At 41.3% G+C, this 19579-nt stretch overlaps 1 protein-coding gene across 7 annotated transcripts in view; it reads right to left on the bottom strand.

The window, feature by feature from the left end:
• The window catches only part of WNK2 (WNK lysine deficient protein kinase 2), a 312062-nt gene that overhangs the window by 159831 nt on the left and 132652 nt on the right, over positions 1-19579 (bottom strand). For all 7 annotated transcript variants that reach the window (XM_040359295.1, XM_040359293.1, XM_040359294.1 and 4 more), the window contains exons 3-5: positions 11213-11385; positions 6968-7188; positions 5198-5355 (exon numbers count right to left, since the gene is read on the bottom strand). In XM_040359295.1, coding sequence (XP_040215229.1) covers positions 5198-5355; positions 6968-7188; positions 11213-11385 — 552 coding nt within the window. The remainder of the gene's footprint in view (positions 1-5197; positions 5356-6967; positions 7189-11212; positions 11386-19579) is intronic.

The raw sequence follows: 19579 nt of genomic DNA, 5'->3' as shown, positions 1-19579 counted from the left end.
AAGACCCCAGTTTCACTATTTGTGATCGGTTTTCCAAGAAGGAGGAGAACCAGGGTGTTGAGTTATTTTGAGGGGACAGCAAATTTACACTGTTATACAAGCTGTACACTACTCACCACTTTACATTGTAGCAAAGTGTCATTTCTTCAGTGTTGTCACATGAAAAAATCTAATAAAATATTTACAAAAATGTGAGTGGTGTACTCACTTTTGTGAGATACAGTATGTTTATTTTTATATCACATTTGATATTCGGGTGATTTATAGTTGTAGCGCTTGTTTTTTTACACTTCAGTGCCGGAACATTTTCTTGGTTTTCAAATAGAATAGAACACTTAAAGATTCCTTTAGCAGATGATTTGTTCTATCAAAAAACAAAAAGCTGCACAAATGCGGTAAATAAAATTAAATAAATGCCAAATATGTTCCATCACAGCTATGGAATTTTCATATTTGCTAATTTTAACAACAGCTCTATGTTTTTTTTTTTTTAAACAAATCCATCAATATGATAAATGAAACTAACAATCCTGTCAAAAAGCAGCCAAGTATGTGTATTATTGCTCCAATCAATTAATGTTCAGGGAAAACTCCTAAATCACAGTCATAGACTACACTAATGCCTAGTACACAAGATGAAAAAAATCGGATGAAAAAAATACCGCCTTTGGAGCGATTGAACAATCTATTCGTTGGTACACCGCTTTTCTCATACGATAACCGAACAATTTTCATGTAATTAGTAAGATATTTGTACGGGAAAAAAAATGATATGACCAAGACCACGCATGCTCGGAAATGAATACTTTACAATACATCTCACTTCTGAAGTTGTATATTTTTGTACAAGATTTTTTGTAACTTTAGTAACCTATTGGTTTTTGATCTGAAACTAGCATGCAAAAAAATAAATAAAAAATGGACGTACGTTTATTCTTCCGATATTCTTATTCTATGTACAAGGCTTAAGGCCCTCCAGTGTTGCCGGGTCTGGAGCAAAGCCTTGCCAATAGTTATTAACCTCTTGACCACCGCCCCATGTCAAAAAGACGTCCTGTTTTTAAAGTTGAATATCTCGATAACGGCAGCAGCTGCTGCCACAACCGAGATATTCATCTTTTCAGGGGGCGGTGGTGTACACGATAACGGCGGTCTCCGCGGCGGATTCGCCGCGAGATCGCCGTTATCGGTGGCGGGAGAGGGGCCCCCCCCCTCCCGCCGCTCTCCCGCGCCCTCCGCCGCTTACCGGAGCCGTCGGTAGCGGCGGAGGGGATCGGATGTGTCCGGCAGCTGAGCGGGGACGGGACTGAAGGAGAAATCTCCTTCACCCGTCCTCATAGCTCTGCTGGGCGGAAGTGACGTCAAAACGTCAGTCCCGCCCAGCCTCTTAAAGAAACATTTTTTTTTTTGTCATTTGAAAAAATGACATTTTTTTTTATAATTTTTTTTGCATTTAAGTCTAATTATGAGATCTGAGGTCTTTTTGACCCCAGATCTCATATTTAAGAGGACCTGTCATGCTTTTTTCTATTACAAGGGATGTTTACATTCCTTGTAATAGGAATAAAAGTGATCAATTTTTTTTTTTTTTTCAGTGTAAAAAATTATAAAACTAAATAAAAATAAATAAGAAAACCCAAAAAAATTTTTTTAAAGCGCCCCGTCCCGACGAGCTCGCGCGCAGAAGCAAACGCATACGCGAGTAGCGCCCGCATATGAAAACGGTATTCAAACCACACAAGTGAGGTATCGCCGCGATCGTTAGAGTGAGAGCAATAATTCTAGCCCTAGACCTACTCTGCAACTCAAAAAATGCAACCTGTAGAATTTTTTAAACGTCGCCTATCGAGATTTTTAAGGGTAAAAGTTTGACGCCATGCCACGAGCGGGCGCAATTTTTAAGCGTGACATGTTGGGTATCATTTTACTCGGCGTAACATTATCTTTCACAATATATAAAAAAATTGGGCAAAATGTATTGTTGTCTTATTTAATTCAAAAAAGTGATTTTTATCCAAAAAAAGTGCGCTTGTAAGACCGCTGCGCAAATACGGTGTGACAAAAAGTATTGCAATGACTGCCATTTTATTCCCTAGGATGTCTGCTAAAAAAAAATATATAATGTTTGGGGGTTCTGATTAATTTTCTAGCAAAAAAATTGTGATTTTCACATGAAGGAGAGAAGTGCCCAGTGGTGGGCAAGTGGTTAAACAGCCCTTTGCAAAAGCCTCAGTGGCTGTTAAAAGGGACATGTGCCTCGTACACACAACCAGTTTTCCCGTCGGGAAAACTGCCATGACAGCTTTTGGCCAGGAAAACTGGCCGTGTGTATGCTCCATGGCAGTTTTCCCAACAGGAAAACCGCCGGGTATCCCGGTGGGAAAAAAGTAGAACATGTTCTCTTTTTTCCTGCCGCGATTCCCGGCAGTCTTTTTCCCGGCAGTTTTCCTATGGGAAACACTGCGGAGGAGCATACACACAGCCGGATTTCCTGGCCAAAGCTCTCATGGCAGGTTCTCGGCTTTCCCCGGTGGTAAAAATTCTGCCGGGAAACTCGAACGTGTGTACGGGGCATCATGTTGCAGTCGCAATGGCTAGGGGCAGGGCTAAGCTTCAAGTCAAGCAAAACTCTAAGCAATGTGTGTAGTGTACACCTGGGTTCCAAAGGTTTCCTGTATACACAAAAAAATCTGTTGAATTATAGATATGCAACTCACAGGATTCCTGCACTCTGACAGTATTGTTAACCAAGACACACTCATGTAGGAAAGAGGTTCCTTTTAAAGGCCCCCATTCATTTAAAAGTCTTTGTGCCATGTGCTTATTTACTGTGACATCTGCTAATCCATAGTTCCTGGATTGTGTCGTTTCTTATATGGATGGCTCTTGGGAATCCATTTGCTTCCAAATACAGGGGGCTAATAAAGCTAGCAGCATATGGCCAGATCCATTAGCCATGACCCTACAGGCCAATATAAGATGACGGATGTATCTAGGGACGAAAGAATTTTGCATAGCTCAGGGAGGAAGGTTACTGAAACATCTGTGCCACACTATAAATGCATGACATAATCTGTTTTGCAATGGCACGTCCAGATTGATGCTGCATTATCTTCCCCCAACTCCTCTTTATCCGATGTTCCAATTTGGAAAACCCAAGGGTATGTGGTCCACCCAGAGTTTTCCTTCACCATTTATAACTGAGCTGCAATGATTTATTTATTAATGCACCTGTAACCTTTTAACATACAAGCTGATAAAGGAAGAAGGCAGGCAAGGATCCCACTTAAAGCAAACATGTCATGAAAGTAAAACATGCCCTGTTGCTGACCTGAAAATGTTAGTTGTGTAGATGTCTCTAATTTCTGCAGACTCCAAACCAGCACCACAGTCAGCATTTTCCCACTGAAAATATATGTACTGGAGCAGATTTTTATCTTTTTTTTTTAGCACTCTACTTTCTGGCTCACTATAACGGTCTCTTGTACCGAAACCTAATCATGCAAGAACAGTCAGAGGTGTATGAACAATCTTTCCATCTAAGAATGTCTCCTGGGATAGCAGCTCCCCAAAACATACAAGTACTTCTATTAACCACTTGACCACCAGGCACGTAAACCCACTTAATACCCAGACCAATTTTCAGCTTTCGGTGCTCTCACAATTTGAATGATTACTTAGTCATACAACATTGTACCCAAATGAAATTTTCGTCCTTTTTTTTCACACAAATAGAGCTTTCTTTTGGTGGTATTTAATCACCGTTGGGTTTTTTATTTTTTGCACTATAAGAGAAAAAAGACTGAAAATTCTGTAAAAAAATTATGAATTTTTCTTTGTTTCGGTTATAAAATTTAGCACATTTTGTATTTTTTCTTCATTCTTTTGCATAATGTGAAAGATTAAGTTACGCTGAGTAAATAGATACCCAACATGTCACCCTTCAAAATTGCACACGCTCGTGGAATGGCGCCAAACTTTGCTACTTAAAAATCCCCATAGGCGACGTTGCAGGGTATTGTGGGGTATTGCAGAGTATTGTGGGGTATTGCAGAGCAGTGTGGGGTATTGCAGAGTATTGCACAGTTTGGGTATGTTGCAGAGTACTGTTATGGGGCAGGGATGGCTGATCAGGGATCGATGGCTGGATCTGTGACTGCATTTGTCACAAATACAGCCCACAGCACTCGTGCTGCATCCGCTCTCTCCCCTCTCCTCTCACACTGTACCGCTCGGTACAGAGAGGATAGGGAGGAACCGGCGTCATCACATGACGCTGGTTTGTTGACAAGTGATCGCTTCGTCATCAGCGGCTTTTACCGTGATCCGTGATCCGATTCATGGACATCCTCGCAGAGTTAAGGAACCGCCTTGTAGACGTCTTTCGTCTATAGGGCGGTGATTAAGTGGTTAAAAGGTTGTAATGGTTTAATTATTATTTATTTTTTTAAATCACAAACATGTCATACCTCCCTCCACTGTGCAGTTCGTTTGGCACAGAGTGGCCCCGATCCTCGTCTTCTGGGGTCCCTCAGCAGCTGTCTCGGCCCCTCCCGGCAATAGCCAACCCCCTCGGGAAGCTCTCTCCAGGGGGGGGGGGGGGGGTTACCTTGCAGGCGCGCTCCCGTCTCATACACTCTGCGTCCATAGACACAGAGTGTATGTCTTGGTCTCGCCCCCCGGCGGCCACGTCATTGGATTTGATTAACAGCAGCGGGAGCCAATGGCTGCGCTGCCATCTATCCAAGCAACGCGAGAAGCAGTGGAGAAGAGGACGTCGGGGACGAGCCGAGCAGGTGAACGGGCTCAGGTAAGTAAAATGGGGGGGCTGTCATTGGCAGGTGTTTTTTCACCTTAATGCATAGGATGCATTAAGGTGAAAAAACTCGAACCTTTACAACCACTTTAAGGGAAACCGGGAGAGGCAATGGAGCAACTTTTTTTATCCATTTGATCCTCACACATTGTTTGAGGTTGCCCCACAGACCCTGGTTTGGTGCAAGATGCAACCAAAAAAAGATGGATTAGAAAGCTGTCCTTCAATATTTATGGCCACCTTAAGTCTCTTGGTGGTGGAGACAAGAGGATAAAGGCATGAAAAGATGAGGATGGAAGTAATAGGAGGAGAGGGATGGATTCTTTAAACAATCCTAGAAGCTCACCAAATTTGAAAGATGGATTTGCAGCTGGTACTTACACTGGTGACTTTGCGGTATATTTGAGCAGCATTCTGGCATTCAGAGTATGGGTATTCTGAGGTAGCCATTTCCAACATGCACATTCCAAAAGCATATACATCCACAGATTCATCATAATGTTCTTCATACATTTCAGGTGCCATAAACTCTGGGGTTCCTGTAGGTAAACAAAGATCCCAAATATATTTGATAGAATAAGTTCCTTTAACACAAAAGAATCAAACATGATTGTACCATTTTCATAGGTGTGCACAGCCTATTGCATTAGGGTGTGCACCCCAGTGCGCCAACACATATGCATTTGATATATTTACTGGCCTCTTTTCCACTCTCAATCCTGAAACAATGGGAGGAAGGGGGAGCCGGGCAACAGAAAAAAGAGGAAAAGGGACAAAAGGGGTGGCATATATTGCTACAGATTTCCTGTATTTTCCTCCTCCGACAGCTGAATGTTGGAGAGGAAGAGGAGGAGAAGCCTGCTTTCAGCTGCTGCAGGAGGAAAATACAGATCAGTTCCACTAAATTCCACCCCTCACGCTTTTCCTGTCCAGGTTCTGAGGTCAGCAACAAAGGATTGTGGTTTACCTGTCACCTGCTGGCCATTGACAGGTTGCCAACCCCAGGATTAGGGTGTGCCTAGGCACTCATGGCACACCCCTTGCGCATGCCTATGACCATTAATCCAGAATTATTCTAGTCTATATAAAGAATGTCCTTCTATAGTGTGTACTTGTCTCAATTAAGAGCACCACGTGTCATTTCTGTCTGCTGCTTTATTCCTCTATCAGCATGAATCTCTTCTAACAAGTTTTCCTGACCAGAGAAAAAAACGTTACAGGGGAGGGATCTCCAGCTGATTGATAGCCTTAGCTTGGTTCCTATGTGCTGTGTTAAGGTGGGTGATGGTGTGGTGGTCCCCCTTTGTTCCAATCAGCGGTCAGCAGGGGTGGACTGACCATTGGGGCTCTCGGGGCATTGTCAGTTCGCCCCTGGCGATCAGAGTTCTCCTTACTGAGTTCTGCAGTGTGCAATTTCAGCTCTCTGCCCCCCTTTTCCTTACAGACAAGCTATATAAACTCTGGACTTTGAATGGACGTAAAGAAAAGACTGCAGATAAACAGATTGATACAACTTACACAGGAGGATTTGTTTCCTCTCTGTGTTTTACCTGAACATAGTCACTACACTAATTACAACCACTTAAACTGGGAATGTATTTTCCAATTAAGAGCCACAAAAGGAACTGTGCTGAAGTTGGAAAATCATTTTCAGTAGGTGTGCAGGCTTGTTGTAACTGCATATTGTATATGGGAAGAGGAGCTGCTACTGGACCAAACTCCACATAGCGCAAAAGAGATTATAAAGCGCACACAATTCAGGTACTTTCTAAGAAAGGTTTCATTTTAATTATGAAATCAAGGGGCCAGCTGCAAGACCCAGAAAGACAGTCAGCCTTCTAATGAGGCATGTGCATTTCTGGTAAACTGCAAAGAAGCTTCCTGGGAATGCGAGATAGGAGTGTCACTGGAGGCTGCGCAGGTACGCGACTCTCCTTTATATGATAAACCCAGAAGTGAGGGGGCCTTACAAATAAAAATAAATTCAAAAAACTTTTTGGTGACTGTGTGAAAAGAGGGGACAAGGTAGTGAGGGCGAACGACTACTTTACTCAATGGCTCTTCACTTACTTCCCACCTATCTCCTACATGTAATTCAACTCACAGTTAACATGCAACTAATAAAATTTACCTAATCAAAACATTTGTTACCTATAACACTTTTAGCAAAAGAGGCTCGTTTCAAGGTAGCCAGGCCCAGATCTCCAATCTTCACAGAGCCAGTTGGCCCCGTAATAAAAATGTTATCACATTTTAAGTCCCGATGGATTATTGGAGGAGTTCGTGTATGAAGAAAGTGCAAGCCTTTAAGAATTTGCCGACACCAGCTGCGCAAAACCTTTGGCTTCATGACCTTAAATCGTTTCAAGTATCTGAAATGAAAACCACATTGACAAAAATCAAAAAATGGGAAAAAGTACAAGATAGACTAGAAAAACGGTCAGAGTTATGTCAGATAAACTGCTGCTAAAGTGGTTTTTAAACTACTATCACCCCCAAAGAGAGAAAACAAACATGTTAAAAAGAGGAAAGCTGTGTAACTATGAAATCCATCGAATCTATAGACATACCAATGAACTGAACCTTTCCAAATAAAATATAGCACAGTAAAACTCCTAAAGTGAAACTTTACCCATGACAACCACCAATTGTAAACCGGTATGGTTTGTCATGTGGAACATACATTGACACATGACAAATTTTGAGTATAGCCTCAAGTGAAATTAATTAATAGAAAAAGTAAAACTGTATCATCATCCAAATAACATATAGAGGAATTGGCCAGGTAATGGTATGGTGGCGGATGCTAGTACCGCCTTAACCAATAACAATCACCTAGAGAGAAAGAAATATTTTGGTGGACTTTCTCGGTACTGATCACAATCGATTAAGTAAAAAATTATTTTTTACACATAAAATTATACATGATTAAAAACACATGAGCCAAACCCTACAATGAATACAGCAGTTGTTGCCAACGATCACCCGTAAGGTGTCTGTTGTGGTGGAGAATGGCCAAGAAAACCTCTACCGGTTTCGTGGGAAAACCGATTCTTCAGGAGGAACGAGGGGGGAAAAAAAATAGTATACCACTCTCTGATGAAATAATGATAAATATTTAGAATGTATGAGAACAATAAATGTTGGAAGAAGGGCACCACGTGAAAGCATGGAACTAAAACCGTGCACAAGGGGGAACAGAAAGAGAAGGAAAAGAAAGGGAAAGAATGAGAAAAAGGGGGGGGGTTGACAGGAAGGGGGAAAGGGAAGGAAGAGGGGGAGGGGAGTTCCATGCTTTCACGTGGTGCCCTTCTTCCCACATTTATTGTTCCCATACATTCTAAATATTTATCATTATTTCATCAGAGAGTGGTATACTATTTTTCCCCCCTCGTTCGCCGCGGGGGTCTTCCTGTGAGCCTTCGCTTGTCCATGGCCCCAAACTGGTGAGCAGACCCGTGTTACTCGCAATGATCATACACAATCTGTATATATTTTCTATGTATTTTTATGTATCTTTTATGTCATGTTTTGCTGGTTATTGTATTGTATTGTATTGTATTATCCACCACACAGATAATTCTCTTTAAGAAGCGGTTTTCCCGCGAAACTGGTAGAGGTTTTCTTGGCCATTCTCCACAACAGACACCTTACGGGTTACCGTTAGCAACAACTGCTGTATTCATTGTGAGGTTTGGCTCATGTGTTTTTAATCATGTATAATTTTATGTGTAAAAAATAATTTTTTACTTAATCGATTGTTTGTTATCAGTACCAAGAAAGTCCACCAAAATATTCCCCTCTCTCTAGGTGATTGTTATTGGTTAAGGCGGTACTAGCAGCCGCCACTATACATTCCACATGAATAATTGGTGGAAACAACATAAAAGCCTCCAAATAATTGATGATGAATTATTGTGGATAAACAATCAAGAGATGCAAAATAAATCACATAAATAATCATTTGTTCAAATCCATGATTGTTCATAAAAGTTCATGAATGAGTGATCTTATTTTAACGTACACAAAAATTAAATAACGGTCCACCTGTGCACAAATCCTTGAAGTGATGAAGTCCACTCTCTTTAGAAGTGGAAACAAAACCAAAACGTGATGTCCACCACCATATGACAAAATGATCTGCTCACCAGAGCCCCGTGGTCCCTTATTAAATATAAACACAGCTGGGCTGTATGTCACCAAGAACCCACCACACCGCTAGTCTGCATACTCCATGGTAATAGATGCCAAGTGGTAATGATGTGGCATGTAAAACAAAGTACCTCAAATAGTGTAAAACCATAGTGTTTATTTAAAAATTAAAAACAACATATTGCACTTACAAATGTTCAAATGACATATGCCTAAAGCCTGCTGCGCCGGCCAGAAGCAGACCCGTCCGTCTGGAGATACGAGCAGTAGTGGATGATGACGTCAGCGCGTCGATTGTTCCGCCCTACTAGTTTCGTGATAGGTCACGTCGTCCAGGGGCACATTATTTATGTGATTTATTTTGCATCTCTTGATTGTTTATCCACAACAATCCATCATCAATTATTTGGAGGTTTTGAGGTTATTTTCACCAATTATGCATGTGTTGACACTCACATTCAATATTTAGTTATTTATACATAGTTTATATTAAGGTTTAGCACGACTATTTTTTTTACTATTTTTGACCACTGTTTTGATGTTTCACAGAAGAGTTGCTGCTTCCACTTGAGTTTTTAGCACTCTTGTGGGCACACGAGATTGGCAGCCTTTTTGCTGAAGCAGAGAGCCCCTGAGCAGCAGTAAATCTTTAGGCTGTCAGCAGATCGGCCTCTAGTGACTCTAGTGGCACAATGCTGAAAATGAAGAACTGAGCAGAGCAGGGTGAGACAACATTACTGGATTTTAAAGAGTATAGGCACTTATTTTTTAATGATTTACAAAGCTATACCTACAAAACGGGGCCAGTCTGAAATGAGCTATCGGGAGTTAATTTTCTGACTAAAGTTCTACTTTAAACCAGAATGTAGTCACATGTCTTTTGTCCATCACATATCCCAAAAGATAAAAGGATTAGACCTCATTTTAGGACAGTGGGCAGAGTAATTGTTTACAAACGTCAATTCTCATGAGTGAACATAGACACTGTATAAATCAAACTGTGCAAACAGTCACAGCCAGAAACCTGTACAAATCAAGGACAGGCTGCCAGAAGCCACCACTGTTTGAACGGTTTCTATGTTCCTATAGTTCAATGTGTGGTTGCCATTAGCCTATCCAGTCCCAATTGGACTGGATACAAAAGTCGTTTAGAAGTTGTGATGTGCAAAAGTTCTGGGGCCATGCCTTGTATTTTTTTTAGTGAACACAAGGTTGTGATTGGATGAGGCAATGCATATGTCATGATCTGCACCTCTTCCAATCAGAGCACACCTTGTATTCTTTTAAATAAAAAATAAAGATGTTCTCTAAATGATGGCCGTGCGAGCAACCCCCGTCCGTGTTCAGTGTGTGCAGAGAGGAAGTCGTTGGAGCGGCACCCCGAAGATCATGACCATCACTAAATTTAGTGTGGACTACAGTACTGAATCAGATATGGACACTCACACCAAGCCAAGCTGGACCAATGCAGTTATGGAAAAAATATAATTCCTAGCGTTCAGATGTTGAACGTTTGCATTCGAATGTAATTGTGCAATATATTCGCAAACATGAAATAAAGTATGGTCTTTTACAGTTGCAAAACATCATTGACATTATTATAAAAAGGCAGTTTAAAGTGGAGTTCCAACCATTTTTGTATTGTTGCAATGTATGTTAAAAGCAGTGCGAATGCTTTTACCAATGGCAAAAATGTTTTCCTTTTTTTGTAAGTGTATTTTTTTTTCCGCAGCACTTCCGGCTGTGACCGCCTAGGCGATTCACAAGGGCTCCCGGTATAGCAGCGTCATGTATCCCAGGAGTCCTTGCGAATCACCTAGTGAAGAAATATTGCGTTATTTCCATACCGGAAACGAACGGGAGGAGTTAGGTGCCATTTTCAAAGAACTGCATCTGCCGGAAGGATGTGGAGCATATCTGCTTAGGACCAGTCTAGCATTACTGTGCAGTTGCAACATCAGACAGTGCATGCTGGGTAGCCAGCTTCACCGAAATGAAGATAAGAGGGCTTCAGATGCCCACAGCCAACAGGAAATCTGCTTGCTTCCGAGATCTGGTTAGTAATCAAATATTTTAACACAAACTAAAAATGACCACACATGACATATTCTAAAATGTTAATGTAAATGTTTAGACAAGTACAGAGGAGGCTTTTAAAAAAAAAAAAAAAAAGCGTTTGGTTGACTGGAACTCCGCTTTTATTACAGGCTCTTTAACAACTCAGTCAGCATTATCTGGACTCACGTTTTCAGTGTCCCTGATGTCATGAGCTCGGTCACCAAGACAATGCATTTCTTTCCCTTCAGGCAGGATTCCCAGAAGTCGTAAAATCTCACAATGTTTGGATGTTGCAAACCTTTTAACATTTCCGCCTCCTCTTTAAATCTCTGTCTCTCAACTTTTGTTAATTTACGGTCCTGCAAAATGTAATAGAAGATGAGTCATTGAAATGTACCGAGTACCCTATATTTCAGAAACACCCTGTCAAAACAATCTGATACATATAAAATCCATGAGGGGTCGTGTAGGCAAAATATAGACATTTTGAGAAGACTGCCTAAAGTAATCACCATTAAAATATGTATTTTGCACTCTTAAGTTACCATTTTTCATAGTTTATATAATTTCCACATCTGTCAGTCACTGGGGTCATATACTAGTACTTCACTGGCAACAGAGATGACAGTCGTTAAATCATATTGTAAACAAGAGATACTGAGAGCCGGTTCACACTGGGGTGGCACGACTTCAGGGGCGACTCGGCAAGGCGTCCTGAAGACTACTTCAGAGGCGACTTGCAAAATGACTTCTGTATAGAAGTCAATGCAAGTCGCCCCGAGTCGCCCCCAAAGTCATACAAGAACCTTTTTCTAAGTCGGAGCGCCTTGCGTCGCTCCTATTAGAACGGTTCTATTGACTAGAATGGGATGCGACTTCTCAGGCGGCTGAGTCGCCCGACGAGTCGCCCCAGTGTAAACCAGCTCTAAACAGCAATATAGTATTACTAAGGAGCGAATGTCTCAAATCCAGTGCCACTATACTGGTCCAAAAATAGGATGTAGGCTGTGGAAGCATTAGAGCTCAGAAGTTAAAATCAACAGTTGCTTAAAAATCGCCATGGGATTTCTGGTGCCTATGTTACAGCTTAGCAGTTTAATGAGTTGAATGCCACAAGTATTCTCCGTGCACATTGGAAAAATGCGGTACAAAAAATGTTGTCCGTATTCACCTCTATTATGCTCGCACGCATTCTCAGAAAATAAATAAATAAACCCTTTAAAAATTATATATATATATATATATATATATATATATATATATATATATATATATATATATATATATATATATATATATATATATATATATATATATATATATATATATATGTGTATGTATATATATATATATATATATATATATATATATATATATATATTTTTTTTTTAAACTTACTCTATAAACCGGACTCTTTTTTCCCTAAGAAAACCTTGAAATATTAAGGTTGAAGGACCTAAAACATTTTATATACAAGAATAAATAGATCATGCCTAGCATATCTGACACACCGAGCAGATAATTTATTACACCCACCTGTTAAACATTTTTAATGATAGTCTTGAAATTAAAAAGACTATTTATAATAGAAAATAAATACAGGCAAGTCAGTGTAGAAGTATTCCCTTACATTATTGGTCAATGTAGGCAACAGATTAATTCACCATTGCTCACTGCTCAGTAAACCCCCGTAACCTCAGAAGAACCCCTGGTTGAAAACAGCAGCTATAAAGGATATTGGCATAAAAAATTATAAAAAAAAAAAAAAAAAAACACACACACACACACACACACACACACACTGGCAATGACTAGGCAACAATATGCAGATATTTGGGGTTTCAACATTTTTATTGGTTTTATAAAAAACATGAGTGCATTCATATCCTAATACCACCAAGTATCACATATCAATCAATATCCATCTAGCAATACAATTTAACTCTCAATATTCCTTTCTGCTTTAGACCTTAAAAGTCAATGGAGAAGCCCCAAATGGGGAAAATGCAACACCATCAGCTTCCCCCAAAACAAGATCTCTCTCCCTTCCTTGGGCTCTAATAGAGAGCTACAGGAGGAAGTAGAGGTGATGCTGAAGGCACTCATTGGGAATATTTTTTAGTTTATAGTGTAAATCATGGGTGTCCAACTTGTAGGAAGTTTATTCTTAAATAACTCTAAAAGGATGGTTGAATTATGCCAACATCTCGTTATCACAATTCTGACAGTTAGAAATAAGAAATCAATCTACCCATTTCTTTAGGTACAGCAGTAAACCCTTTACCGAATAAGCCATCTTCTGGAGGGGTTTTAAGATTTATAAAAAAAAAAATCCCCATATAGACAAGTACAATAACTCAAGTTCAGAACTTCCAAAACTTCAGACAGCGCCACCATGTTTGAACATCCTCTAAAACACCTAAATGCTGTTTGGGACGTAAATTTAGCCATTTTAGTGGGAATCAAATGCCAGTGAAACATCAACTTATAAATTTGTTTCTTTTAATGCTGCATTAATTGAAATGTTGGACCTATCAGCTAATACATCATTTCAATAGCGCAAGTTTTCTCGAGATCTCCCAAATGTAGTAACACATACCGTATTGATATTTTTTTTTTTAGACTTGCTAAGTAACATTACATCCAAATCAACCCCAACCATCAGTGTTGCAATGGAGTTACCTGATAACCATCATAAAAAAATAAAAAATTGTAAAGGCACACCCCAGAGCAGTGTTCTGTTGCACAAATGGATGTGGCTTACTACAAGTAGGAGTGATTTGATTGCGGTCATTTAACTAGTAGCCTTAAACTTAGAAACCATAATAAAATGGGGTCAGATAGAAAAAAAATATATTCTTTTGTTTTTATCTACAGCAAGGATCTCTAAACTATGGCCCTCCAGCTGTTGCGGTACTACACGTCCCACGAGGTATTGTAAGATTCTGACATTCACAGACATGACTAGGCATGATGGGAATTGTAGTTCCTGAACTGGAGGGCCATAGTTTGGAGACCCCTGATCTACAGGATAGTGGACCCCCTCTGCAATCCACTATCATTGCCATGCTCCAAAATCTACTAGAAACCAGTCCCCTTTTCCACATGACTGCTGACCAAAATACGATCAGTGACCACTTATATGTTACAAGACACTGTCTGTAGAGTATTACATGAACTTGTATGTTTAACTTGGCCAAGTGTAGGATCTCTAGTTGGCTCATAGGATGCGGGATGACTATAGCTGGCTTTTAGGAATGGACAGTTGAGGAGAAAAGAAGAAGCATAAAAAATTGTGCTCTTCAATATAAAGGAAGGCATAAATCTACTGTTCTCAACCACCAATGAGGTAAATGCTTCTCCTTTTTCCACTTGCAAGTGTCCAATTATTTGCCTCTCGTTTCACCATTCCCCTCCTACCCTTATATACCTTTTAGATTGTAAGCTTTAATTAGCTCATTACCTCACTCACCAAGGCTCTTCTCCCCCGATAGCTCAGTTTGGTCGGACGGCCAGCTCTAGGAAGGGTTCTGGTCGTCCCAAACATCTTCCATTTAAGGATTATGGAGGCCACTGTGCTCTTAGGAACCTTAAGTGCAGCAGAATTTTTTTTTTTGGCCAGATCTGTGCCTTGCCACAATTCTGTCTCTGAGCTCTTCAGGCAGTTCCTTTTGACCTCATGATTCTCATTTGCTCTGACATGTACTGTGAGCTGTAAGCTCTTGTATAAACAGGTGTGTGGCTTTCCTAATCAAGTCCAATCCGTATAATCAAACACAGCTGGACTCAAATGAAGGTGTAGATCCGTCTCAATGATGATCAGAAAAAATGGACAGCACCCGAGTTAAAGGGGTTGTAAAGGTTTGTTTTTTATTTTCTAAATAGGTTCCTTTAAGCTAGTGCATTGTTGGTTCACTTACCTTTTCCTTCGATTTCCCTTCTAAATGTTTTTTTTTCTTTGTCTGAATTTATCACTTCCTGTTTCTCCTCAGTAAATTTCACACCATCATCCGAGCGGTTTTTAGTCAGCGAGAACAGCTTACTGGACAGCTTACTGAGGATGAACAAGAAGTGAAATTCAGACAAAGAAAAAAAACATTTAGAAGGGAAATCGAAGGAAAAAGGTAAGTGAACCAACAATGCACTAGCTTAAAGGAACCTATTTAGAAAATAAAAAACAAACCTTTACAACTGCTTTAAATATGAGTGTCACAGCAAAGGGTCTGAATACTTAGAACCATGTGATATTTCAGTTTTAATTTTTTAATAAATCTGCAAAAAATGTCAACAATTATCTGTTTTTTTGTCAATATGGGGTGCTGTGTGTACATTAATGAGGGAAAAAAAATACTTAAATGACTTTAGCAAATGGCTGCAATATAACAGTGTGAGAAATTTAAGGGGGTCTGAATACTTTCCATACCCACTGTATGTCTGTATGCATGTTTCATGTGTGTATCATACCTGGCTGATCCCTATGAAAGCTGGACATCACTGTAGTAGGCAACCCTACTACAATGATTACAGACATCTTCCATGTCCTTTGTTGGACTGCCCTGCTGCATAGTAAACACAGGAGTTTGTTGTGGACACCATTCACAGAGCACCTTGCTATTTTCTCCAGGAATGCAGGGTGTTTTCTAATTGGATGAGGTAAAGATTGTGACATCACCATTTTTCCTCTCCACATCATCCAATTGAGGAAATGCAGTGTTCTCTGAATGCCAACTGTGCCACGCAAGTCACGTCCACTTTTCACTAAGCAGCAAGGCAGCTCCCTTGACCCGGAGAGCTAGCAGTGATCACTGTAGTAAATTACTACAGTGATTTCCAGGAAGACTGGAGACTATATTGAAAAGCAACTTCCAAATGTGTATTTTAGAGGTTTACCTGAAGTTCAGATTTAACTGGCCAATGTACATGGACTTTGTTGCACTGCATTTTGAAATCCAAACATTAGAATATAAAGGGATCCATTTAATCCAGCACAAAAGAAAGCCTCAGTGGACAGAGGCGTGTAGCTTTCACCAGCAAATTAAAGAGCCCATGTTTTCTCTGGGGCAAGCAGGCAGTGCTTTTTAGAAACCGTAACCAAATTGTGTTAGCATTGATGAGTTACTGGAAGCACAAGGAGACACTAAACTTAAGAGTTCCAAATATCCCATATATGGGAAGGTTTGTAATGCATCAAATTCCCAGAACTGAAAACTATTACTGCCCATGAAACACATTGAGTATCCAAGTAGACCATTATCACTGGCCTAACAAAACACAAATGTACCTGCTATAGTATACCAGCCATTAGGTAAAGAGTATCGGTCATAAATGTTATCCAAGGCCCCTTTCACACTGGGGCGGGAGATGCAGTGGCGGTAAAGTGCCGCTTTACTGCTAATTTCGTGGCGCTGTTCGGCTGCTAGCGGGGCGGTTTTACCCCCGCTAGTGGCCGATAAAGGTTTTTTTGTACAGTCATCAGTCAGTGTCCCTGATCACTGCCACAACACTTATATGACGATGCTGTACTGCACTGGTGACCGTATGTAAAAAAAAAAAAAAAAATTATAAAAAAATATTACTTCAAAACACCCGCCACGCCCCTTACTAAATACCTTGGACCGTCTACTTTCCAAAAAGGGGTTATTTGGGGGGGGTATACATTCCTGGAACTTTAGAGCCTCAAGAAATGATAGGCCTTCAGTAAATCAGGAGTGATACATTTTCAGATACACTATTATTGCCCAAAGTATTGGACACCCGACTTTACACACACAAACTTTAATAGCGTCTTAGTCAATAGGGTTCAATATTGAGTCGGCTCCCGCGATGCAGCTATAACAGCTTCAACGCTGTTGAATGTTTGACCATTCTTCTAGAAGTGCTTTTACGAAGTCAGGCACTAATGTTGGACAAGAAGGCCTGGCTCTCAGTCTCCACTCGAGTTCATCCCAACGGTGTTCTATGGGGTTGAGGTCAGGATTCTGCACAGGCCAGTCAAGTCCCACAATAGCAAAAATAAAAGGACGAAAGCTGGACAGCCGCACTCCAAAATTTCTTAAAAAGAGATGTCTTTATTTTCAACTGTGCATACAGTCACTGCAAGCCCACAACAAACAGTATGGCCAACGCGTTTCGCACTGGCGTCAGTGCTTAGTCATGGCTAATGACTAAGCACTGACGCCAGTGCGAAACGCGTTGGCCATACTGTTTGTTGTGGGCTTGCAGTGACTGTATGCACAGTTGAAAATAAAGACATCTCTTTTTAAGAAATTTTGGAGTGCGGCTGTCCAGCTTTCGTCCTTTTATTTTTGCTATTACCAGCATTGCCAGCACCCTGGTGTTTCAACAGCCCTTGATCATCCACGAGGCTCACCTGGAGCGGTGAGAATTTTGTCTGTGTGTCAAGTCCCACAATGTTGGGAAGCATGAAATTGTCCAAAATGTCTTGGTATGCTGACGCAGAGTTCTCTTCATTGGAAACAAGGAGCCAAGCCCAACCCCTGAAAAACAACCCAACACCTTGCCTTTAGTTTTACTTTAAAATAATTTAGGAATTCCCAAGCTGGCTCTTGTTTTGAAAAATTTCCACACCTGTACTACTATGCCCCATGCACAGTAGATTTTACATGAAAGTTGAGATCCTGCCTATAAATTTGCCAAAATCTTTTTTTTTGGGAGGAGAGCCTTTAAAAGTATATATAAACAATCACCTTGTAAAACAACCTATTCTGTTTAACCACTGTTGGAGATTTCAAGATGTATTTAGAATGTATTGTCATAGTGTCACCCAGTGTTTAGTACCTCCGCAACCCGCTCTAAAAGAGCTGACTGGGGCAGTGTGAGGCTGGTTGAATCCTGTCAGGTAGTAGAAAATGTCTTGAGGTTGGAGTGTAATGTTTGCGGCGTGGGCATATGTCCGCCAGCAAGGGGCCCTCTGTGCATTAGCGCGGACGATCGCTGAGGAGGGGAGATGCTCACTCCGCAAGGACATTAGTGGTTATAGGCGGATGTGCGCTCTTGTCTCTGCTGTGTCTGATCAGCATCGTCGCGATTCGTAGCGCAAGTCTGTAGATAGCCTCCATTCCACCTACAATACTAGTATAGTCTGAATATGCGTTATTCTATGGAATGGCGCAAAATAAGGATTCTATCAGCAATAATATGGGAGCTTGTGAGCGTTTTTGGAGTCAGGGAAGGCGTCCATGTTTTAAAAGCAATACAGCTTTGCCTGCTACAAGGCATACATGCATTCCCTGCCCAGACACGCCCATAAGTCTTTAGCCAGCATTGTATTCATTGTATGTATTCTATTCATGTATTGTATTCATTGTATTCTTATATTTATAGGGCCCCCTTTACTTTTAGTAAGGGCACTACGCTAAATTTAGTGGGAGAAAGAGAGATATGTTGCTCTCATTCTTAATTTTGTTAAATTTGGCTGTCGTCAAATTCTGGATTGTCCTGTGGGTCAGTCTGTGGGTCCAGAGATACGGTCTCATCTCTGGACGGCAGATGGAGCCAGAGGGATCCAGGCGGAGCCACTTCTTCCCAGCAGCCAATGAAAGGAGTTGAGCCTCGCTGTGCATGCTGGGAGGGGGTATTTCTGTGGCGGAAGCCGTTGTTCTTGGTTCTTCGTGGGTTCCTGGTTCCAGGTGCGGCACCCACCTTTAGGGTGTGCGCACATCGTTCCTGACTCTGGGCCCTCCTTGCCTGGAGCAGCCGATGCCACAAAGGGGCCCCAGTGATTTACTGGGTCTCCAAATTCTACTGAGGAGATCCCAGGTTGTATGCCGTTCAGTGGGGGATCGGCTTGAGGAAAACCCGGAGGCAGGTTATCCATTGGTACACTTGCACCGTCAACCGGTGACCCTGACGTGATTTCTGGGAGGATTTGCTCAATCCTGTAGCTCATCCAAGTACTAGGCCTGTGGCAGAGGTCTCATCTGAGCCAGGACTGTGGCAGAGGCCTGTTTCTCCCAGCAACCTTAAAGTGGCACTCTGGCTGCCAGGCCTGTGGCAGGGGTCTGTCCGGGGACACTTCACCCACTCTGGCTAGAGTGGCGACGAACTGTATTACTGCAGAAAGCAGGATTGCTTTCCTTCTATCCAAGGCCTGATACCGCAAAGTTTCTTTACTTCATCAACCTTTTCTGTCTACCTCAAGTTGATGTTGGTCGTGTTGGGCCAGGAAATAAAGCATTTGGAAAACCTTATCTACGGATTGGACATTCGTTTATTGCTCTACTCACTACTTTCACCCCTAGACAACACATAGAGGTAACTTAATACGCCAATCCCAATACAATAAGCGGCTTCTGAGGGGGTAGCGCTACATATTGTATTCATTGTATAGGAAATCCTGTTAGAGGGATGTCCTTACATGGTGCTTGCTGTGTTAAGGGGACATCCTGTGATGACCACTCCCATGGGGGAGGTGATTAGCTGCCACAGTGACCACTTCCTGTTTGTGGGAATAAAAGGAGCCGTGATTAGCTGGGCAGGGGAATGATGGCGGCGATGGCGAACTGAGAACAAGATGGTGGTGTTTTGTTATTG

The sequence above is a fragment of the Rana temporaria genome, chromosome 7, assembly GCF_905171775.1.
Source record: "Rana temporaria chromosome 7, aRanTem1.1, whole genome shotgun sequence".
Taxonomy (NCBI): Eukaryota; Metazoa; Chordata; class Amphibia; order Anura; family Ranidae; genus Rana; species Rana temporaria.
Note: the sequence above shows the minus strand (reverse complement) of the source record. Positions and strands in the feature narration are given on the sequence as shown.